The sequence below is a fragment of the Motacilla alba genome, chromosome 3 (genome assembly GCF_015832195.1).
Source record: "Motacilla alba alba isolate MOTALB_02 chromosome 3, Motacilla_alba_V1.0_pri, whole genome shotgun sequence".
In the NCBI taxonomy this organism is placed as follows: Eukaryota; Metazoa; Chordata; class Aves; order Passeriformes; family Motacillidae; genus Motacilla; species Motacilla alba.
Window position 1 is genome coordinate 36,696,309 of NC_052018.1, and position 23,619 is coordinate 36,719,927.

Consider the following 23,619-nt stretch of genomic DNA (forward strand, 5'->3'; position numbering starts at 1 on the left):
ATACACTGAAATGTTCTGGCCTACATGCTGTACCTTTGGCCACTCTGTACTTTTTTTCTTGTCTCTCATGTTTGCACTCATCCATGTGTCTAATCCCAACGCTTCTCAATTTAGGCTAGTGCATGTTAGCTGTTGGCTTGTTTTTATTTTTGGTTTGGGTCTTTTTAAAGAAAGGACATCAATGGGTTTTTTTTCTTTTTCTCCTGCTATTCAGCAATCCTGAAATAAATAATCCCTCCTTCTTGTAGCCGGTTCTGGTATTCAGGGGAATTTTCACTAGAGTATCTTCTCTGACTAGTCTCATGAAAATTTTTTACCTTATCAAAAATATGTCAGTTTAGTCGAAGAGACATTGTGATAGACTGCTGCACTAGGGGTTTTTGTCCTGGATATATTTATATGTTTTTTAAATTTTAAAATACGTTCTGGACATGATTAAGAAATGTTTAAAATCTGACTGCAAACATAAACGGTAACTTCAGTATGAATACATATTTTATGGCATGCATACAAACCAGGATTACATAAATATGTTGAGTCTTTTTAGGGATGTTAATAGCATGTAATGGATTTTTACAATTTAGATTTTTTTTGTACTCAGGATTTTTTCAGTAGGTTTTAGCTCAAGACCCAGCTTGTGGCTCATAATGCCTACAAGCCAAAGGGAATAGGATTGGCAGGAACCAAGGAGACTGAGTATCAGAACTGGTTACAGCAAAATATGAAATTCAGAGATAGCAAACTGAGAAAGGTAACACAGATACCAGGGAGAAAACAAATTAAAAACAGCAATCTGCTAATGTCATTTTTAAATGTAGCTATTTGAAGATATGTGCATGAGCTAATATGCAAATATTAATACAGTGAGAAATCAAGTGGGATGTCAACCATATGCCACCATATAAGAGGAGCCCAAAAGAACTTCCCAACCAAGCTTATTTCTGATTTTCCACACAGCTGAAATGGGAGAATTTGATGTGTTTATCTGTAACTGAGTAAATTCACATGCAGCTATTGATAAACATTTAGAATCTGAGTAAGAAATTTTGGTGTTAATGTATCTGTCCACCTAACAGGACAAAGCTGCAGCACAAAAATCATGACATGATGTCATGTACATCACCAGTACAAAATAGGAAAACCTCTGTTCAATTTAAGAAAAAAATATTCTACAATGACTATTGCAAATGACAGCACAGTAAATATGTCATTAAAGCAAACAGTTACTACTGTATACAATTACAGATTATTTTCTTTAATTTCTCCACTTACTCTGATGATGCACATAAAGATGGAGGGAGTTAATTGGTCAACATTTCTTTTAAAAATTGCTGCAGTACTTTCAGAGAATGAGCTCCCTTAGTATCAAATCATCAGGAGTGCAATTTCACATGCAAGAAACCACAGAATTTTTGTTTTAGTGGGTAAAACAACCCTGTTCAATCATGAAACATGAGAACTCAAATGATCCATTTGAATTATGCTTTATCAGAGTAGTTTGCTCCTGTCAATTACACTTCCATGCTAATGCACAGCATGTCAGTAATCACCAGATTTTAGAAACATTCCAGCACTGTAACATTTTAAATAGCCATTCCAGTGCATGCTCAAAGGTGCATTTGAACTCTTCACAGAACCCTTCACACACTCTGAGCTGCTGCCTGTTGAATTACTTACAGGGATTTCCTCAACTATAACAAGATCTTGGAAACAATATTTTATATTGCACTAGCTCCTGACTTTAAAATGTCTATGGGGTACTAAATTGGTTTGAGTTTATTGTAAACCAGTGTTTTAAAAAGAAATGGCTTGTTCATTAATGGTCCCTACCATTTCTAGTCAACTTCAATGATAAATAAAAAATGGAGACTCATGGATCAGGTGATTTAGAAATACTGGACTATTTGGAAAGTAATTACTTCTTCCACAATTTCTAATTTTAGAAAAGGTATACACTGCCTTAGGTGGCTCTTGTAGCACATGGGGTATTTAATTTCTTTAAAATAAAAACTAGACTCTCAATAAAATGTAAAAGAATTTTTTAAAGTAAAAGCAAGTTTTAAAATATATTTGTAAAAAGAACCTTGCATGCCTGACTTCAATCACTTCAGCTAGAACATTAGAAAATGATTACTCAAAAGTGAAATGAGTTATCACCTAACCTGAAAATACCAAAGTTAAACACTAAAACAAATAAATTTTTAACATTCTTTAAATTTTATATTTGAAACATAAGTAACCTGATGAAAATTATATTTACTCTGATAATATTGAATAATATCGAATTGGAAGTTTTATGTTGGCTAAAATCACCTTCACTAAATTACGCTAGATAGTCTGTTCCAAATTCTAGATGGGACTACAAGAGGCAACTTCACTGTCTTAAACAAGTTGATAGTCTCTAATACAAGGGCATGCATGGCTACATAGAACTCAGGCCAAATACATGGAAGCTACATTTAGTTATGACTCATACCATAGCCATTATGGTGAGATAATTTACACATAAAAACAACAACAAAAAAGATAATTTACACATAAAACCAACAACAAATAATCTGGCCCAGGCTGGTAGGTGTTCTTAGTCCTACATACCCACCTACACCTGATGGGGCAAAGGGAGGACAGAGATTGTGACCCAGTAGGGAAATCTCAACTCAAGCAAAGACAAACACATGGCCAGAAATTACAGCAGCCCTTCAATGAAAGTCCTGTGGACTGGAAAGCTGGATGCCAAAAGTTTGGTGAACTCTGAAAACAACTTTGCATTACTTTAACCGAGGGACTAGTCAGAAGAATTGCCCTCAACTAAGATGATGGGTGGTGACAGTACCAAAAGGAATCTGAACTCTGTGTTTTTGAAACACTCTGATTTGATTACAGCTACTGTCACTGTTCTTCACACCAGCACCAGGATCAGTGATTGTCACTATTATCAGTATTTCTTACCTTCCTGAGCCCTTAGAACTGCATTACTTATCACACTACTCTTGACAGAGCCATTGGTTCTATCTTCCTGCCTGCCCCCAGAGCTATTTTGGCTAGAGGCAGATTAGCTGTGAATAAGGTACATTTCCCCTTACCTGTTTCTGGTGTACAGCAAGCTGCCTCCCATTCTGGTCAAGTTCTTCTCACTCCCAAAAGCTGCCAACAAAACCATTAGACTGTGCATGCAATTGGTAAAAATTAGAGTTTCCCTTCCATTTAGAAATTATAATTTTGTATCACTAATTAAACAAAAACACTGAATACAGAACATGGAAAGTAAGTGTTACTTCTTTTTAGGTTTGAGAGTCCTCTGCTGTCCTGGCTGATCCTGTGGTAAATCTGCCCGTGTTCGATATTAAAATAAAAAGTAGTGATGTACGCTGATTATTACAGCAGGTAGATTGTCCAGTCCTCATTTTAATGGTCTCGTCTTGATTTCAATCACAGATGTACCCCTGATAGAGGGAATCAGAACCCAGTGCTCACACCTTTATCACTTATCAGTACATCAGAATGCCAAGGTGGAAATACATACAGATTCTTCATTGCACCAACTGTACACGTGCAGGCTCTCAACACAAACTTAGCAATGTAAATCCAGCTGTACAGATACAACATACTCCTCTGAAGCCTTATAAAAATACCAGTGCAACATAGAGCCATTTTACAAAACAATCATCTTTATAGAAAGGTATTTTAGTGGTATATGCTGAGGTAAATAATAAAACCAGACCCAAGAGAGGGCATGACCAGTGTTGAGGAGAACTCCGGATGAAATTTGGCCAAAAGCCTGTTTTATAAAAGCTAATATTTACCCACCAGTTACGATCCCTGGTAAGGTGCTTATTGCTGTAATACTTTAATATTATTCTTCAGTTTACAAATTGAAAAATATATGAAATTAGATCTGTATGAATGTTAGATATTAGCTGTCACAAATTTAAAAAGGCGTTGTACCAAGTTTTCTTAATTGTTTACTAACCAATTTGATTGTAGCAGGTAAATAAACTACAGCATACATTTTACCTGACACCATGCATCAAAATCACCATAAAAACTAAGTTTATCAAAGTCCAAGTCCACAAGGAAAACATGAAAAAGTGCAAATTATGTACCCAGTATTTCTGTCACAGCTGTTTTTTCTTAATATGGCATGAAAAAGGTTTACAGCATATATTAAGAAAATTCTTACAAGTGCTCACCTCAATGTTTATATATACAACATTTTGCTCAAAGTGCTCACTATATGAAAAAAACTGATTGGATAAAAATATTTAAACAGTGCTTTCTGAACGTTCAGGGAAAATTCATATAATACATCAGTCCCATTTGTTTTCCTCTTCCCTCAGTGCAATGAGATGCAGAAGTCACATCAACTTCATGAAAACTTTGCTTGCCACATTGCCAGAAAACCTCAGTTACAGTGGCATTCTTGGTGTCCCATTGGGAGTGGGTCTTTTATTTTTTTGCAGGTGGCTTTGATGTTTTCGAGATCTTACTACTTTCATTCTTACTTCAAATACTTCTTGTATGGCTTTTCGAAAACAATGGAAATTGTAGTCTATTAATCCTACAGAGACAGAAATGTTTTACATATTAATAAAGACATTCATATAAACAAGGTAATGAAAACATTGCTTATATTCTATGTTTAGTGAAATACCATACTCTCTGTCTGGAGGTCATATTCAGTGAACTGTTCAGGAATTTCTTCTGTGCTAAGCAAAAGCACATTTGAGAAATACAAATAATTCAGTAAGCATTACAGCTTGATACAATGTCTACTACTATATATACTGGTACATTTTAAGAGAAATCAAATAGAAGTTCATTGGCAGATAACAGATCCTTAATTTAATAAAGGGCTTTGAAGAAGTGCTCAGTATACTAGAAGAAAAACTGAAATCTTCCATAAAATATGGTGTCACTTTGGAAATCTGCTTTACAGAATAACTGCGATAAAAATAAGTACCATCTATTAATCAAGAAATGTTCGTTTTTTGACAATACATAAACTTTGAAATGGATACTTGATAGAACTATTACCAAATCTCACCCAGCTGTATTCCATCTTACACTGTAATTAAAAAGTAACACAATAGACATGCTGTTAGATTAGATACTTACATAATAGGCAGATAACATTACCATGTCAGTGGGCTGAATGTAATCCCACAGAAAAGCTGTAAAGCCATACTGGTAGTCAATTGGAAGATTTACTGAGTGCTACAATTCTGTAATACCACAATATCATTTTAGAATTTTGGTACTGAGCTCATGACCTCATTTAATATTAATGCCATAAGCTTTCTTAACTCAAAAACTGCAGCATTTTCCACTTCAGTTTCCCTAACAGGAGATGCATATTTTTAAGTGGTTTAAATCCACCATGTTACACTTTGGGTTTTTTTTCCCAGAACCTGTTTTCTGTCTTCCTATAGTTCAGACAAAATATTACTTGGAATTCATGAGGCACAAAAAGCTCATCTCCATTATAATACCAGAACCCTACTGCAGAAGAGGGAAGGCTACCAAGTGTCCCAACTATGCAGACACAACAACCTCACACAGTTATGGACAAACCCTAATGGATTTTTATTCAACGTGGTGTCTTTCTGGATCAGTGCTGTTAGTAAGTATGCAGAAATAACACTTTTTATGCTTTCTACAGAAAGCAACGGCATCCAACATTCATCTGCAATAAAGGTGGTAGGGGTATGGAAGAGGCATTTGACCAGTTTAAGTTTTATCAAAAGCTCACCAGGCTGTCAAACAGCCCAGCAGCCACGGTACAAGTGCTGTGTTGACAAACACACCAACACTGACTGGTGAAATTACTATCACAAGATGAGGCACACGAGCCCAGATGACAGCTTGCTCTTCTGCTGCTGAGTTTTGGTCTCAGGGCATGTCACAAAGACCAGCAACTCTGCGAACATCATACTAGTGGGCAGAGAGGTCATGAACTAAGGGTTCAGTATTGACTTCCACCACGGTCAGAAAGATGACAGAAATTTTATGCATTTTAACTGCAAAATATTAAAGCACTCCTAAATAGGACTAGGTCCTAAATATGCAATTTTTCAAAAGCCTCCTTTCAGATACAAGAAAAGCAAGAACATGCTATCAGTCACTTTCAAAATTTTTCCCTTGGTTACAGCAGGCAAACTGTTCCAAATGTGTATGTGTGTATGCTGGTGTCAACAGGTACAAATCAGTGTCAGTCAAGGTAAACTAACACAGTCTACAGTTGCAGGTGGAAGCTTTACTGCATTGGATGTAAACTTTCAAATGCTTTCATATCAGAAATTTGTCAAATATGTTTATGATTTCATCCCATCTTAATGCCTGCACAAGTACTTTCATCCCTTTAGAAATGTTATGTAAGCTTTATCAAACTGTACTTACCTCAATATTTATGATACAGTTAGAAACTGTTATCAGCTAATGACAACCTCAGTTATTAATTAACTCACTAATACAAGGGAAAATTAATGCAATACTAGGAAAGGGGAAAATACCTTTTCTCTCAAAGCTTTCTTCTCTGACAAAACAAACAAGAGCGAGGAATTTTGTCACCTCTTTTAAATAAAGGACAGTTGTATTATTCAGTTTTATGATTGCCATTGATTCTTTGTCATAAGGAGTTCCAGTGCCATCATCTTTAAGCCTAAAGAGCAGTATTGAACAAACAAACAAGAAAAAAAAAGACACCAGATTAGCTAATAAAAGTGCTGCTACATTGGTTCTCTCACCAAAGAATCTCAAACTTTATGAAATCTTCATTTTCATCTTTCAGGGAGACTCTTCTTCAAACTACACACTAGTAAACTAAGAAGAAAAAGAGATTAAATTGTTTATCACGTCACACACCAAACCTTAAATCTGGGGCTAGAAATCAGATTGTTTGATTGCCAAGTGCCTGAACTGGAACCTTATTTTTTCCTCAATAAGTTACCACCCATTTAACACAAGGCCTGCTTTTTTTTTTAATAGTGCTTTATATTATGACTTATCATAAACATATGAAACAGTAGGTCTGTACTGATAACTCCAAATCCAGTAACCTTGCTTGAGTGGTAGCAGCTGACTGATAGTTTAAGACATCATGAGACTTTCCTCATGAGATGTTTGCTTTTGCAACATCATATTATGAAAAGAGATTTCTCATTCACAGATGCTGTGTCGTGATGACCACTGTATTATGTTTTCATACATTGTAACATTGTAATTTTATCTTCATTCCTGAATGCACACACAGATATTGTTAACTGGATAGTTATCACCAACCTCCCAGAACAATTAGTCTCAATAATATATTAAAGTGGCAAGTTCCACAGATGGTCCAGGAACAGAGGACAAAAAATTAGTTGTAACATCGTCTTTAGTCTGTAGCTAAAAAATGGCAAGCAGATCACTGGTGATAAATGCTAAATGGCTACACAAGCACAGTGGCAGAATGATATTTTGTAAATAAAGAGCCCCAGAAGTGCTGTTGTACACATAATTATTAAATGCACACTCTTTTTAACTACACAGCAGAATCTTTCTCTTTATAAAAATCAGCATCCTTTATTTTATACCTCTGTAAAACAAGTTCTTAGACAGTTACTGAAGTGATGACTCCAAAATCTGAAACATACAGTAGAATATATAAACTTCAGAGATTTTAGGTTAAGTATCCAACAGTTTATTGTTCCAGTGTTTATTGCACATGTGCACCAGGACTCTCCCTTGTACCTTCTCCAAGAGTGCAAGAAGTCTGTCAGTGGGTACAGATGCAAAGCTAGCCCAGCCTACCCCTCTCTAAGCATGTTGGGCATTGCCCTCCAAGTGTAAGCATCTTAGTGCACTAATTCTTAATGTGCCCCTGCCTTTCCCAGGAATGGCTGCCATTACATTTGGCCAAGGGCCAAGCCACTGAACACATAACTTGCAAGCAGATGTACATGCCAGCCCAGGAGATTTCCACTTGCTAAGGTACAAGAAGGGGAAACTATAAAAAAAACCCAGAAAGGTCATACAGGGAATAGAGGACAAACAGAACTGAAGTGAGAGCGAAACAACTCTCTGAGGCTATTAGAGGCCACCAGCTATTAAATAAAACTAAATATGGCCCCACTTCTTTTAAAACAGGAGGCATCCTTCTGTTGATTTCATCCCTAGGGAACAAAAAGATGATGTTTCCATTTATTTTAGGTTGGTTTCTTCTGACTTCTTCCTCCAAATAAAATTATTAGCATAGAAAGAGGAAGATGCTCACAAAAGAGACAGAACAGGAAACAATGCATGTTGCTGGGAAGGATCAGTCCCTCCGAAGCCAGCCGTTTTCTCATCCCCTGTCCTGGCAAATTACCCACTCTCATTATTGTTTATACCCACATCACTGGAATTTTGAGGCTATTCAGATTCTCAGTACACAGCTTTATGGAAAACATTCACAATTTACTTACCCATATATACAAGAAATGTCAATCACAACATCTATCATATCACAGCAGAGCTCGTAAGTTTGCATATCCACTGGAGTGCTGTCTGTTGCAATATAGATCTTACTGACTACATCAAATAAAAATGCTTTCTCAATCCCAGAATTCTATTCAAGAGAAGAAAAAAAGAAAAATAAAGTGGAATCCATGTTTTCAAATTAACGCCAAACTTTTCTGTTCCCTTACTTGCCTGTTATACAAAAAGTTTAGGCTAAAGAAATTAAATTGCAATCAAGCTCATTTTGAAAGAACTGTACATACAGCACTGCTGTATTTGTAGCAAACCATAATGCTCACAAACCTTCCAACATTTTCTGCCTCTGAGCAGACATAATGCCAAGTGACACTCCCAAACTGCTCCACCTGGAGAGATTTCTTTTCAGTGGAAAATGAGGGAGGGCAAGGGGGGGAGCAGAAAAATCTTCCAAGTTCAAGATTTTGGTGTTTTAATTGTCCCAACAGACATAAAAGAAAGCTGTAATCTAAAGTTATTCTAAGTGGGCATATGAGAAGATAGAAACAAGGGAAAGAAAACGCTGATGGACAAAGAAGACAGTATTGCTCAGGAACTGATTTCCAAGGAAATTAAGAATTTTTTTCATTGCAGTCTGTAGCTGTTCTACTGTCTGGTTCTGTAGAACATCTTTTAGGATCACTGAAGAGAGACCAACGTTGTGATGGTGCCTTCAGGTTTCATGTCACACTGGTAGTTAAAGCCATGTTTAAAATGCTAAGGCTTGCTAAAATGATGACAGCTACGTTCCTGTGATCCTGCCAAGCTGATTAAGACGCCCTCCATACTGGGGATGTATCGTATTCACAGCTCTGAGAAGCTAGCCAGGAATGCTAGCTCTTAGTCTTTGTGTAGATAAGGTAAACTGCCATAAGCCTCTGCTTCCTGGGAAAAAAATAGTGTACTTCTTAAAGGAAAACAGTAGCCTTGCTGGCTGATATCAAAGGATTACATCTGCACAGCTGTCCCAGCATGAAAAAAGGGCAATTTCCCAGTATTGCTAAAGCACAAGCTATAAAATACTCTTCAGTATCCATCTATATGGGAAGACAAGCAATTTTCTCCATCCAACTGAATTGTCTCCAGAAATGGGATTCCCATTTTAACATGGTTTGGGACTGCTGCCACAGTTCTATAACCACCAAAAACCACACTGAAAATCCCTAACAAGTTTTAATAGTTTCAGCTTCTTTTGTACAGTTGCAGAACTTTTCCATTTTTTCTTCCTTCTTTTCTAAATCAACTGTTTAACACATAGTTAAGTAACTGAAGTGACTCTCCCGCTTTCCATATTTCCTGAAATAGGCAGAAAAATTTCCAACACTAGATATGCTATTGAACAATGGCCAGCAGTATTTTGGGCATTTTCTTCTTAAAGAGGCATTATTCTTCTATCACTGCACACAGTGTTAAGGCTGCAAATATCCATTAGTAATAACAGAGTATAGAGGTGAATTTCTTGTATTTCATAATGGAAAAGACTCTCTGACTGGCCTACTTCAGTAAGTCAGTAATAAAAAGCTATTAAAAACAAAGTATGCACTGTGGATACCTTAGGTATGTAGGCTGAAGCACAGAGTGTACAAGGAGAGTCTTAGAGAAATGGCTTTGTTCAATCTGAAGAAGAGAAGACTTATTGCTATCTACAAATACCTAATGTGAGGGCTCAGAGAAGCCAGAGCCAGACCCAAGCTTTTCCCAGAGCTACAATGTTGAAGGACAGAAGCCAAAAGGCACAGGCTGGAATTCTGACTTGATACAAGAAAAAAAAAAAATTAACAGAAGAGTGGTGAAGGATTGGGAGCATGCTGACCTGAGAGAGTTTGTAGTGTTTCTATCTTTCCAAATGCACAAAGCTGAACTGGACCCAGCCATAACCAACTTGCTGTAACTGGCCTGACTCTGAGCAGCAGCTGATCTCTAAAGGTCCCTTTCAGCCTTCAGGGTTCTATGAGTCTATGTTCTTTGAGCACAAAGAACAAAAATGTATACATATTTAAGCTGGTTGTTCCGGCCACATATGGGAGTTCCGTAATTTTATTTTTAGAATAGTAATTGTGACAGGACCTCACACAGTTCAACAGATGCTGTCAAATAAGATTAATTACACAACTCTTCTGAAATATCATGTAAGTACATAACTGTAACTTGTTGCCAAAATTGTATTTGAAAATACAAGTCATTTCAGACAGAAGAAGCTGAAACTTAAGCCCTGCAGTGTCATTCATGAGAAGTCAATTACAAAGTTTCGTATTACAAAAAGAGAGACATAGCAACAATTTTAGCTGTACAAGTAAGATGCACTTTAAATTATTAAGATGCCAGTGACAATATAATAACATTTAACAATGAGAAGTGATGTTTTTTTCATCTCAGAGCTCCAGGTTCTGCAGCCTGCCTGTACTTGCAGTGACAGTTCAGAAAGTTTTCTGAACGTTTGCCATGAACATCTTGAGACATTTTGCCATGCCAGCAGTTACACCTAAGGGCAGAAATTGGTCTCTTAACTCAAACTATGCTTGTTTTCAATTGCAACTGATACATTGTGCTAGGACCTGCTGAGAAACTGCACGTATTTGCTTCTTGAGAACTTTGTATGGTGACAGAAACCTCTGTGAAACAGTAGGATAGACTGCCAGGAGTAGTAACCACTAAATTTACCCACATGCCTTCAAATACTTAATTTGCCAGGGTTTTTACTACAACTGTAACTGAAAAGTCAAAGGATTTCCCAGAATTTTTGTGTGGAAACTACTCAACACTCCACCCTCCACCTGCTACCCCTAGCCCACAAAAGAACCCAAACAGAAATTGAAAAAACAATAATAAAAAGTCATAAAAAAACAGGAAAAGGTAGATTAAAAGTAATATTCAAAGAGACATTACATCATTAATGCTTAGAGAAAATTACTATAAGAAATCAACTGTTTCTGTTGCTGGAGCTGGTGGGTTTCTTACTGAATGAAAGGCTGCCATTGATTAAATGAGAGCAGGGTCTGAATAAACACCAGTTCTCTCTGACACAACCCTACAGTCTGCAGAGAAGATGCAACATATGTTAAAGGCACTCTGAATTGATGTAAGAACATTCCATGGCTAATCTGAACCAAGAGAGTCATTGTGAAAAATCTGCAATGAATATATGAGATTTTATTTTGGATAGGTAAAAACCATGAGGTAGTTGAAATTCAAACCATGTCTCTCAACTATACGGGGTGTGATGATGTAGAAGACAGTTTCTATTCCTTAAATGGAATGGGTTCAGTAAAAGTGGTAGTATTCCTCCAATTCCTAGGATAGGTAAGCAGGCCTATCTTTTTCTGTTTTTTATGTATGAAAGTAAGCCAGAATTTGGCCCTAAAAAGCGACTCTCAAAAGAACTTAAGAGGATATTGCCAGTCACATCCAGTTAGTAATAAATTTTGGACAATTATTTAAACAGGCCTTACATCACACAGCAGATTTCATAATTTAATTTTTATCACTACATTTGAATTTACAGATTACAAAATTCACATCATTAAATGATCAAAACTGTATATAGTTTTATTTTTACTAAAATAATTGTTTGTCTTAATATATACTTTTTAATATCCCTCAAAACAAAACAAACAACCCTCAAATGAAAACACACTTTCCTATGTCATACAACTTAATTGGTTGGTAAGGCCACAGCAATTAAGAAACAGGAATCCTTCTATATGAAGCTGATGTGTTAGTCAGATGAGATTAATGTGGATTTTTAGTGCCAGTTATTTAATGACTTACAAGCTGTTACATTAAAGAATGCAGAAGCAGTATTATCACACTGATGGTTCCCATTCCTCAAACATGCTCACACACTGTGGCGTTATAAACTTGGGAAAAAACCTGCTGTGAACTTAAGAGCGATCACAGATCTATTTTTGTAATTGTCAGCTTTTTGTGTTGGAAGTCTCTGTAGCATAAATGAAAGCACTTCCTCGTGAATGCTGCTGAAACTCAAAAGTAGAACACGAATACACCCACGCCCTGATATCCAACACATTGGCTTCCTGAGGTAAGGCGTGACCAAAATCCATGCCAAAATTTGTTGTTACTAAGTTGCCAAGGTAAAGAGGCACCCCCTAACTAATTGTATGAGGGAGAACATATTTAATCTATCCTGCAAATAATCATTCTGAGTCTCTGCAGACAGAAGATACTTGAAAAAAAAGCAAGCATGCTGAGGACATAGTGATGCAGCTACACATGGCCCTAGGTCATTTAGAAATTGCAGCAAAGAAACAGTCTGAGACTTTTCCCATACTGAACAAGGGAAATAGCACACCTCCCTCACTTTTCTAGACATCCCATTTATATGAAATACTTTTTCTTCCTTACAAACTATATCTGATATTGCAGGTGTGATTGGATCTGGGTGTTCTAAACACACGAGCAATTGTCATCAGTCATTCAGGAAGCTGCCTGTGCTCAGTTCATGTGGAGATTCTGTACAAACCCTTCACCAACTCCAAACAGTGAGGAGTCTCCATACAGAGATCTGACTCACAAAGAGTGACTGGAGTGACTCTGGCATAGGGAAGACTATTATTCAGCCAGCTTTCTCTGTGAGACTGTGTGCCAAAACCACTACCTAATTGCTCTATAATTGTTGTCACCATTTCTTCATTACCTTTCTGTCGTGGAGTTTTGAGACTACATGATAATAGCTGGTATACAGTCCAGCTGTTTTGGAAGAAACAGAATCTTTGTAGCAAACTATTCATTGTCAAACAGTATAAATGTGCTGTTTAATAGTAAGAGAATAAGTTTTGGAATGACCTTCCCCTATTCCTAGCTTTCCCTGTCACATCCAACTTTTATCTCTCTCCATTTTCACACTGAAAAACCTTGAAGATTTATTTTATCTTACAAGCTGTTGAATGATATTAAATAATTTCTTATGTCAAAATCACAAGAAGACACAACAAAGTATCTTGCTTGGAAATTGAAGCTTCAGAAATTAGTGCTAGATGCCAAGCACAAAATTAGAATATTGTGAGAAAGGGTGCAGTTTTTGAAGCCACTATGACCTGATATACCGACCACTAAAATAGGGAGTTTCCCCTTTTCACAAACTACTCACTGTGCTCCCCTTCACTCACTGCCCCATGTTTCCAACTCTTACCTTGTGTCAGAACAAGAGCATGTTGGACTCCTCCATCACCTGCTTTTAACTAAATTCAACAGTGCATAAGTGCATGGTATAGCAACCCCATGAGCGAACAAGTGAGTGTCAGAGCCAGTACAAAGGAAAGGAAGGGATCAGACATACAGGAAGAGTGGAGCAAGCAATCTCTTCCACAGTGCTAACAAATCACTAGATATACAAAACTCCCTAACTGGCCTTCAGAGAACTATGGAAACTGTGAAAGTTGTGGTGGACTCTACATCTAAAAATTTCATGTCACAAGATTTTCTTAAGCTTGGTAAACTTTCCGATACAAAGTAAAATTAATTTTGGGAAGCACTACAGAAAGCTCCCCATATGAGGTCAGACTAGATTATGTTCCTTTAAATATTTATTCATACAAGGTTAAAGTGCAACTTCAACACATACATGCAGCACAGACTTTTGCAACATTCAGATTGATGTTATGAGCAGAAAAGTGATGGCAGCTAACCCACTTTATGTGACTCAGGAAACAGTCTGATTATCTCAGCAGCTCATCAATGCTGTTTAATAGACATGGAGGTGATGCCAAGCTGCATGGAGGTGCATTTCAACTAAGTTCTGATAATTTCTTTGAGAGCTCACATTGCTCATGATCTCTAAAAAGGCAGTGAACAGAGTATCTGAACATGCATGTTGGACACAGCCAGATCTACAGACAAAGGACATAGTAAGTACTTACTGAAATAAAGATGTTAAGCAGGTTTTCCAGTGTTGGGAGCTGTGGAATCAGTTTCTGTACCACTTTGCTAAATGCTTCAAATATAGAATGATCATATATGCTTGTCAGATAAAAGCTGGAAAAAAATGTCACCACATTTTCCTTTTAGCCACATACTGTGAACATGATGTACCTTTCATAATATGAGTGAAATAAAATTTTGTCAGACAGTAAGTGCCTACACTAATGCAATTACCCCCTGTGATCAAAAGTCATGATACGATTGAAACACAGGACTTAATCTCTATAGTAAAAAACCCCCCAGCCTAGACAGTGATACTTAGAACTCAATGTAGAACTTTTTAATGCAACTCCCATGCTGGTATTCTTACAAAAATATTCAGGATAGTCTCAAATTTCAGGAGAGGAGTATTACTGAGTATGGCTATTGTGATCTACTTTTTGAAAGCTGTGGACCCATTTATCGGTGCAGTGATGCAGTTGAGTAGTTAAGAGTGCTAAAGAGCTGGCATGTTCATGGAGTGGGCCTCTCTTTTTAATATATTTGTACTTGGCTTTAAAGTGCTAAGAAAGCCATGACAACCTGATGTCCTCTGGTTCCCAGTCTTCAAAGTCCACTACTTGTCACCATTTGCTACAGTAACCCATTTTACCAGAAGACACAAGGCAAAGATACAGCACAGGTCTTCCCAAGGGGCTCCAAGCAGGCTGCAGCAGTGAGGATGAGTGACTGGGAGGGGACCATGTGGCACAGAGCTTTCAAAGAAGGCAAAAGTAATGTGGTGGCATATAGACTCCATGCCCTGGAACTCTAGTGGTTGTTGTCACTGTCCAAGCCAACTTATTTCAAGACAGCAACTGCAGCAAAACCTGACAGGATTCTGGCAGGTTTGTCATCTGTTATTAAGCGGCTCTCCATCTTTCCCTTTAAGACAGCACTCAGAAATAGGATACTTTGGCTCAGGTCAAATGCAGTATCTCTGATTATCCTTCATATATCAAAAGCATGTTGCCTGCTACTTCAAGAGGACAGAAAACAGTAACTTGTCAAATAAGCTACTCTCCTCTTCAGCATTCTCTGCACAGCAACTTTTCTCACCTGAGGTGAATCTTCTCCAAGCCAGCATCTGCAAGGTCATCATTTGCCCTCTGGTGAATATCCCTCTGTGTTTCAATCTTATGGTCATCAGATAAACCATCCACTTTATGGATAAAGATTTCAAAGTTGATATCTGGATTCACTTTATAGGCTCTGGTCACAGTAAGATGCAGCCGAGCTAATGCTTCCATATAATCATCCTAATAAAGGAAAAAGAAGAGCTACAACTTAGGAAAGTATTTTAAAATATATATTTTATGATACTTATTTTTAAATAGTACTACAGCTCAACAGCAGCTTTTTTAAATGTTTTATAAGTAGAAGCCTGAGCCTACATCCAGCATGTGCACCAATCTCATGCTGTCAGCACTTACGAATCTGAGCAAGAACCTTGAGATGTTAAAACAAATTAGTTAACTTCCAAACACACTGCAGAGAAATTAAAAATAGCCAAGCTGCTCTTCAAGTTTTAATGACTTCTTTTAATGTGTGTTTGGGCTGCAGATTATTTATTTGCTTTGAAAAACCCTGTGCTTTCCAACCCATTTGTCTATTGCTGAAGAAGGAAAAAAAATAGCTTAAAGCCCCTTTTTTTACCTGAGAATCAATAACAAATATCAGTGCTCCAGTGCCTCTGAAAATCATCTCATAATCAAATGTAGGGTCAAAGAAGTCAATTTGCCCAGGAAAATCCCATATTTGAAAGTTGACAAAAGAGCTGTTGGAAACATCCTCTCTGCAGATCTTGTTTGTGCTCTCCAAGAAGAGAGTCTCATTCGGCGACATTTTGTGAAAGACAACTTTCTGAATGGAAGACTTTCCACTTCTTCTCAATCCCATAAGTAGGATTCTTGGCTTAACTTCAGTACTGAAGGGATCATTGAAATCCAAAACTAAATAAAATCACACAAGAAGAAAAGGAATATACTATGGCAATATAATTAGTAACTGCCAGATAACATACATTTAATATTTATTATCATGAAATTTTTAATTTATGCAAATGTTACCAATGTTTAAGCTTAGAGAGCAGTGCTACAGGCATTTTGACTTGAATTATTTGCCCCTTAGGGTATACTATCAGAAAATCTACTTCTCACCTCCAAGACAGAAACTGCAGAAGGTTTGACTGCTCTGTTTGTATGTGAAAAATCTGTTATCACACATAGACATATTTAAATACCTAATTTTACTCTAATTAACACTATGCCACATATATTCTCCTTTAAAAGAGTATCATCTGATAACAAATACCCTTTCCAGCAGACAGCTATATCACAATGCTGGAAGAACAGAGTAAGACTCTGTTAAGTACCTCTGCATGATCTTTCTGCCTGATGGCTTCCTTTCTCTAAAATCAATCAACCAATAAATAAATTAATAAATGAAATCACACATGCAAGGAGCTACAGGCAGAGTTCAACTCAGCAGGCACGCAGTGCTTCTATGTTGCTTACAGTACTGAGCTCATGAGGAGTCCTTTCCTAAGGTGCTTGGGATTTCACCTGCTGCTCAGTAATTTATGTTACAATCTGTAAAGGTTTGTTATCCAATAAATAAGATTACAGCATATCATTTGCCTATCTGCAAAAGAAAGGCCTGGGAACACAGGGGTTTCATTGTGTTACCTACCCCAGTTTGAAACTGGCACTACTTTTTCTGGTGCTGATGCAGTTATATCAGCATCAAGTAGTTCCAACAGTAAACCATGCTGTTATATCTGTAAGGACATGAATGTACAGCTATCCGTTCCTGTACACACTTTAGCTTCAGGTATCTCTAATCAAAACACCCAAAGCAGTCTAAATTGCTGCATTTAGTTGGCCTATAACTTTGAAATATCCTTTGGTGCTGAGGTGAAGTGGCACTGCCCTTATATGTAAAAAGATTTGAAACACTTCTGTGACTCTGCAGAGTCAAACACAAGCAGCACAAAAAAAAAAAAAGAGCTGTCAGTGCTAAATCCACAGAGTACAACTCAGAGTACACAGAGGTCAGGTTTAAAATACTGATCACACAACAGGCTAAACATACTATTCAGTGAGGTTTGGTAGACCTTCTCCCATCCACTGTACCACAGACTATTCAGATCATACTTCATAGCATAACATAACTGCATGTCTTTATGTTTTTTCTGCTGGGATAAGTTTTGAATTGCAAAACTTATCTAGCACACATTTATTCACATGCATCATTCTTGAATATGACCTGCATACGTGGTCAGCTTTACTCCCAAAACATGGAAATCCAAAACAGGAAACCTTAGTAACAATTTGAACCTGCCAATGAATTACATAGTCTTATCAGCCAAAAGAAGATGGAAAGCTTAAAGGAATCCTTTGCCTAGGAGCATGTTTTGCACCCAGGGATGGTGACCACATCTTGGGACTTCTTGTATGCCTCAAAGTTCACTTACAGCTTTCAGAAACAAAGGAGCAGGGTATGTCTGCCAGGAGAGTACAGAACCGTGTCCGGGTCTGTTTGTGCCTCTCAAATTTGAGTGACAGAGAAGTAGGGTTTCTCAAACTGAAGGTATTGCAGTGTTAGCATAGAACATCTCCTGGCACCATCTACTGGCTTGTGAGAGGTTGTGCCACTCAGTGCAGGTCCGTGTCACTAGTGACTGACAGAAGTTTTCAACTCATTATCGGAGGGATCCTGTCCATTTCAAATACAATTGAAAGACCATGGCAGGTATTAATTAGCACTTACTGTGTTCTTAGCAATTATCACACATGAGCACTGCCAGGCAGGAAGAGGTGCACAGGGGAAACACTTTCAGGCAGAACAGGGATAGGTAACTCTGTAAGAAATCTCATCCTATAAAAACAGCAATGGCCACTTCTGCTGATCTACGCACAACAAATTTATGAAATAAAAAACTGAAGTCAGCGTGCTCCTCTACTCTTCCCATCAACTTGAACAGAGTTGATGTTCAAGTACTCCTGTGGCTGGGAGAAATGTGCTTACAATACTTCACACTTTCAGAAGAATAATAAACATCTACTCTAAAATGATGTAAAGATATTTTATGTTTTGGGGGTACAGCCTTGTCAATAAACCAAACCAAATATGCAAAATTCAATGGTGTATACTCCATCTTACTGTGCTTTTTGGCCTTCAGAAGAAAAAATAATTTATTCAAAGCTTTGTAAAGACTTTATAAAAACATGTAAAGAACAGGCTTCAAGTTGAGGCTTTATTGCATAAAAAAAAAAAAAAGCCTCCCATTTGCTCTGTACGCAACTGAACTGACAAAGTCTCATCTATGGATTTGTACTTTGTGTCCCCTTCCTCTTCCTACCACAAAAACACCAACTTCCTCCTGTATGTCTTATGACATCTCCTCCAAATAATAGATATGACATGCTGTGGCTGATCAGCTCAGCACATTTCAGTTGGCTACACTGTGTACACCCATCTGCCAGCTGCTGCCACAATGAGCACACAAAACTGATCACTTGTCCCTCTGAGAACACTTCATTTAGCTTTCTCCTCTCTCCTGAATGTCAGTTTTTCTCAAACTCGTGGGAATTTAATAACCTTTGAGATGTCTTTTGTTCAGATTTGGTTGAAGGTGGACAGCAGTTTCCAAGACTCTGACCATTGATGAGACAACCAGAGGACAAGCTACATACCTAACTCCCTTTTCTTTCAGAAACAACCTAAAAACCCACATATATCTGAAGAAACATTTTAAACAATTTGGGAGTTTTTACACTGTGGTATTAAATTATTCCAGGCTGCTAGATTTTTACTGATTGTAATGCTTAATAGCAGGAAATTGCTTTCTATTAAAGCCATACTAAAAAAAAAATACGGTTGCAACTGCAAACAGAATTAGCAATGAGAAGACTGAAGACCAGCTCTTCTTCTAGTAAGACTGTTGCTTAGCTTTTGAAATCCTGCCAGTTGAAAGACAGGGAAATGTAAGAGTATCATCCAAACCTGACGAGATAGCAAGGCTTCTACAGCACTTCCCTCTCAGAGAGAGTTAAGAGATTACCTTATATGTAAAGGAATTGGACGATGCATTGCCTGCCCACATTCCTCTGCAGGAGTACATGACAACTCCTTTTTTATTTGCCACAGAAATGCCAGTAGATGTATCACTGCAACTTCCCAGACTAGGTTACTGAGTGAGATCATAATATGCCCAAGAGAAACACTAAACTCTTCTCTGTTCTATAACGGGAAAGATAATTTTCCTTATTGTGAGATGCCACACATTTCCTGCTTCATTCACTTTTGCAAAGAGTAAATGTTGTAAAATGCCAGTCTCTAGTGCATATCAACAGCCCTTCATATTTCAACTTTTCTAAGCAGCCATAAAGAACAGAAGCCATGCTGGTTAGAGGCCATTCCTTTGAAGTAGTCACAAATTTAACTCAACAAACCTAAAAGCACTTTGCCCCAGAAAAGCACTCAATTCCTTACAAAACTTCTGTTAACTGCAGCTGTGTCCTTGCCTATGGAGTGTGTTTTGCATACATTGCAACATGCAGAAGAGTACAACTCTGAGGAGAACCACATGCAACAGTCCCAACCTGTCTCACCAGTACACAATGAATACTTTGGTATCTCCTTTATGCTATTAGATATATAGAGATAACTAAAATAGTTTTTAAAGCCCATCATGAATTCCAGATCAACTGCAATTAATTGTCAGAGCAGGTGACTACCCATGCTTTGCGGGCGTATGGGATGGGGATGCCACTTTCTATACATCCCACCAGCTTTCAAACATCCAAATGAAACATCACAGCTCATCTGTTCAAGTAACATAAAGCCAAAAGGAATCATTTTGCTCATGTTACCATCTGCAAGGTGACAAGCCTCTGAGTCTAGTTTTGAACTAATACAGCTAATGATGTTTTTTTTTTCCCCATGAATTCAGTTATATTAAGTTTTTAACCATTTCTGTGTAAAGGAGAGGTAGCAGTCCCAAACTTTCTACTCTCACCTTCAAACCCATTATTCCTGTAGCACTTCCAGTACTGCTGTGACTGTGGTATTTGGAGCACTTTGAATTGCTGTCAAGACAATGCCCTTACAAAACATTGAACATCTTCAACGCTAACAGATGGCCTGAGACTAAAGAGTTAACAGAAAAAGCTTGTATGCAATGAAGAAGAGTGTTCAGCTACTGTGGGTTCCTAGACATTGCAGAAACACCTGGTGGAAAGAAATTCTTGTGGCTACAGAAAAGACTCAGAAGTGTCTTTTCCAGAAGACCAGGTTCCATGCTGCCACAAGTGCAGCACTCTGGAGTGGTATGTCTTAAAGCCACTTCCTTGGACACTCTGCAGAGGGCTTTCCTGATTCTAAACACTTTTAAATGACATCTATAAAAAATATGACTAGGCTTTATGTAAATTTAAGTGTTCTAAGGTCTCTGAATATGACCCTAAGTGTAAACATAGGACAAGAGCCGTGGTTTCAGCATTGAAGCTGGAGACACAAAGCCAGTATAGGGTGAGGGATGACCAATGCGAAGTTTTGAAATCTTCTGCATACTTACAAGAAGAAATTATGCTTTTACTTTTAAGCCTAGCTTCTCTCTTCACTGCCAACAGCCTTGCATTGAAGCCGTTCTTCTTATACTGCCCTTTTCATTCTTTCTTTGTAGAAAAGTGGAGGCAGTGACACTGAATTTTGGACTACTTGCTGTACAGAGCCAGGAAGAGAGGACAAAAAAAGGGGAAAGCCCCCTGCCCTGCACGCCACTGTTATACAAAACACAGACCCAAATCCCAACCCCCTCCATTTCAGATGTTGTCTGCCTCTTTCTCTGAAGAATTCAGAATGAAACAGAAAACCAGGGAATCTGGACGGTTAAAATGGATTTTGTTTTAATCTTCTGTAAAATAGTCCCTGCATGGACTGCCTTCTTTTGCTATTCAGGATGCAAAGGTTCTTTTCTGTTAAGTACAATATTCTGGTGTTACTGTAAAGAAGCAATTGCAATTTTTAGCAGTCTAACAAGTTCCTATTCAAAAATATCCAAACGAATTTGTCTGAAGACAGTATATGGGTTAATTCTCTACAGAAAATACTAAGTTATTGTAGCACTAAAGAATCACATTAAAATTTATTCTCTTTGCATCAAAAAGAAAGCAATTCTTAGGCAGGTTCAAGTAAGACTTTATTTAATCTCAGTTACAGCTCTTACAGTCTAACATTCCTGTAGCTTTTAACCATGAAGGCTTACACTCAAAGCACTGACCTTCCTCTACTCTCCAAAATTACATTAGTCAGTGCAGCACCTCCCATGGCAGCTTGGAGGACTGGGCCTTTAAGGAGAAGGGTTCTGCACGCTAATATCGAAATAGACTTAAAGCATGTGGCCTTTTATTATGCTCTTATTAAAAAGCACTTCTTTTTTTATCCTGCAATACTGAGAGTTCTCCGAGCTCCTTTGTGAAATATGTCTCAGAAGAATGAATTCAGGCTCTGAATGAACGCAACAGGCTCTGAGCTGGCATTTCCTTTTTCTACTGAATGAGACTGCTTTTCCTGGTAAGCCCGTCCTTCTCAGCATCACCATCCATACTGACACGGACATGCAGTGAGTAAGGCGGCTCCTCACAAGCACAGACAGAGGAACATTTAGCAGAGCCTGCCACTGTGGGACTGACACTCGCAGCTGCGGAGCGGCCCCGGACACAGAGCTGCGTGTGGCCGCTGCCTTTTATAGCGTGACACCCAACCCCCCACCCTTGGCACACTCGGGTCACATCATCAAGCTGTAGGCTCTAATAACTAATAACTCTCACCCCAGACTTGAAGAATTCTGATGAGAAATTACACACACACGCTTTGCCTGCACTCCCTTTGCCTCCTCCCTCTTTCCCAACGCTTCCTGCTACCTGTCAGCCTTGCCCTGCTCCTTCCTCAGGGCTCCCTGCACCCTCTTAACCCACCGAGCACCCTGTCCCCGTCCCGGCCCTTCCCATGGCCACCTCCGCAGCATCCTCGCTCCGCCCGGCCTCCCAGCGCCCAACCCCGTTCCCACTTGGGCCTGCCCTCCCTCTGGACGCCTCGTCTTTGCCCGCACCGCTGGCCCTGGCTCCCCTCGTGCCCCAAACCCCGCGGGGAGCCTCACCTCCTCCCTGACCCACATCCGCGGGCCGCCAAACCTCACCTCCTGGCGGCGGCCCTGCGTCCCCCGCCACCGTCCCGGCCTCACCCCGGCCCCCGCCCGGCCTCACTCCACACCCGCGCTCGCTGCCGGCCGCCGCTCCGCAGCCCCCTGCGAGCCCGGTGCTGCCCCTCGGCTCTCCGGGAGCAGCCCCAGCCCCCGCCCCCGCAACCCCGCGGCCGCCGCCCCGCCGCTCCCCGCCGCCCCCGGTGCCGCTGCGGCCGCCGCGAGCGGCACTCACACGCCTCATCGCCGCCGCTCTCCGCGTCGCCGTCCGAGAAGGACTCGGCCCCGTCGGCGTAGCCCGCCAAGCCCACGATCTCCTCCTCCTCTTCCTCCTCCTCGTCCCCCTCTTCCCCCTCCGGCAGCTTTCTCGGCACCTGGCTCATGCCGGCCGCGCTGCTCGCGGGGCTCCGCGGCCCCTCTGCCTGCGGCAGGCTCGGGGCGCGGGGGGCGCAGGTCCCGCGCTGGCGCCGCGCCCGCCGCCGCTCCCCTCCTTCCCCCCGCACGGCGCTGGCGGAGCGCGGCGCAGCTGCCGGCGGGGCGGGCGGGGAGGCGGCGTGACCCGCGTCACCTGACGCGCCCGGTCACGGGCCGCCGGGGCCTCCGCGCTCGCCCGGGCCCGCTCCCGAGCCCGGCCGTGCCGCTGGCACCCCAGCGCCGGCGGGCACGGCCGGGCGCTGCGGGCTCACCGGCGGGTCCGAGCGCCGCCGCCGCTTGCCCCGGCCCTGCTGTCCCGAGGGACACCCGCGGGAGCGGTGTACGCGCGAGGCGCTGCCCCTGGCGTGCAGGGCGCTGCGGTGGGCGAGCGGAGTGGCCAGGTGTGCCCGGCAGCGGCACCGAGATGGCTCCTGGCATTTCTATTACAAGCATCCCCGCTCAGAATCCTTACAGTCACAGAATCAAATAGGTTGGAAAAGACCTCTGATAACATAGAATCCAACCTATGACTGAACACCACCATGTCAACTACACCACTAAGTTCCGTGTCCAGTCTTTCCTTAAACACTGCA

The 23,619-nt window shown here is 39.9% G+C and overlaps 1 protein-coding gene across 1 annotated transcript; it reads right to left on the reverse strand.

The window, feature by feature from the left end:
• Positions 1–1,470: 1,470 nt before the first annotated feature.
• RRAGD (Ras related GTP binding D) lies at positions 1,471–23,180 on the reverse strand. The gene is made up of 7 exons (XM_038133101.1): positions 22,848–23,180; positions 16,063–16,358; positions 15,466–15,665; positions 14,367–14,481; positions 8,442–8,584; positions 6,510–6,658; positions 1,471–4,558 (listed from the first exon to the last, which is right to left on the reverse strand). The coding sequence occupies exons 1-7, from the start codon at positions 22,993–22,995 to the stop codon at positions 4,407–4,409; spliced, it is 1,203 nt and encodes a 400-aa protein (XP_037989029.1). The 5' UTR covers positions 22,996–23,180; the 3' UTR covers positions 1,471–4,406.
• Positions 23,181–23,619: the final 439 nt, after the last annotated feature.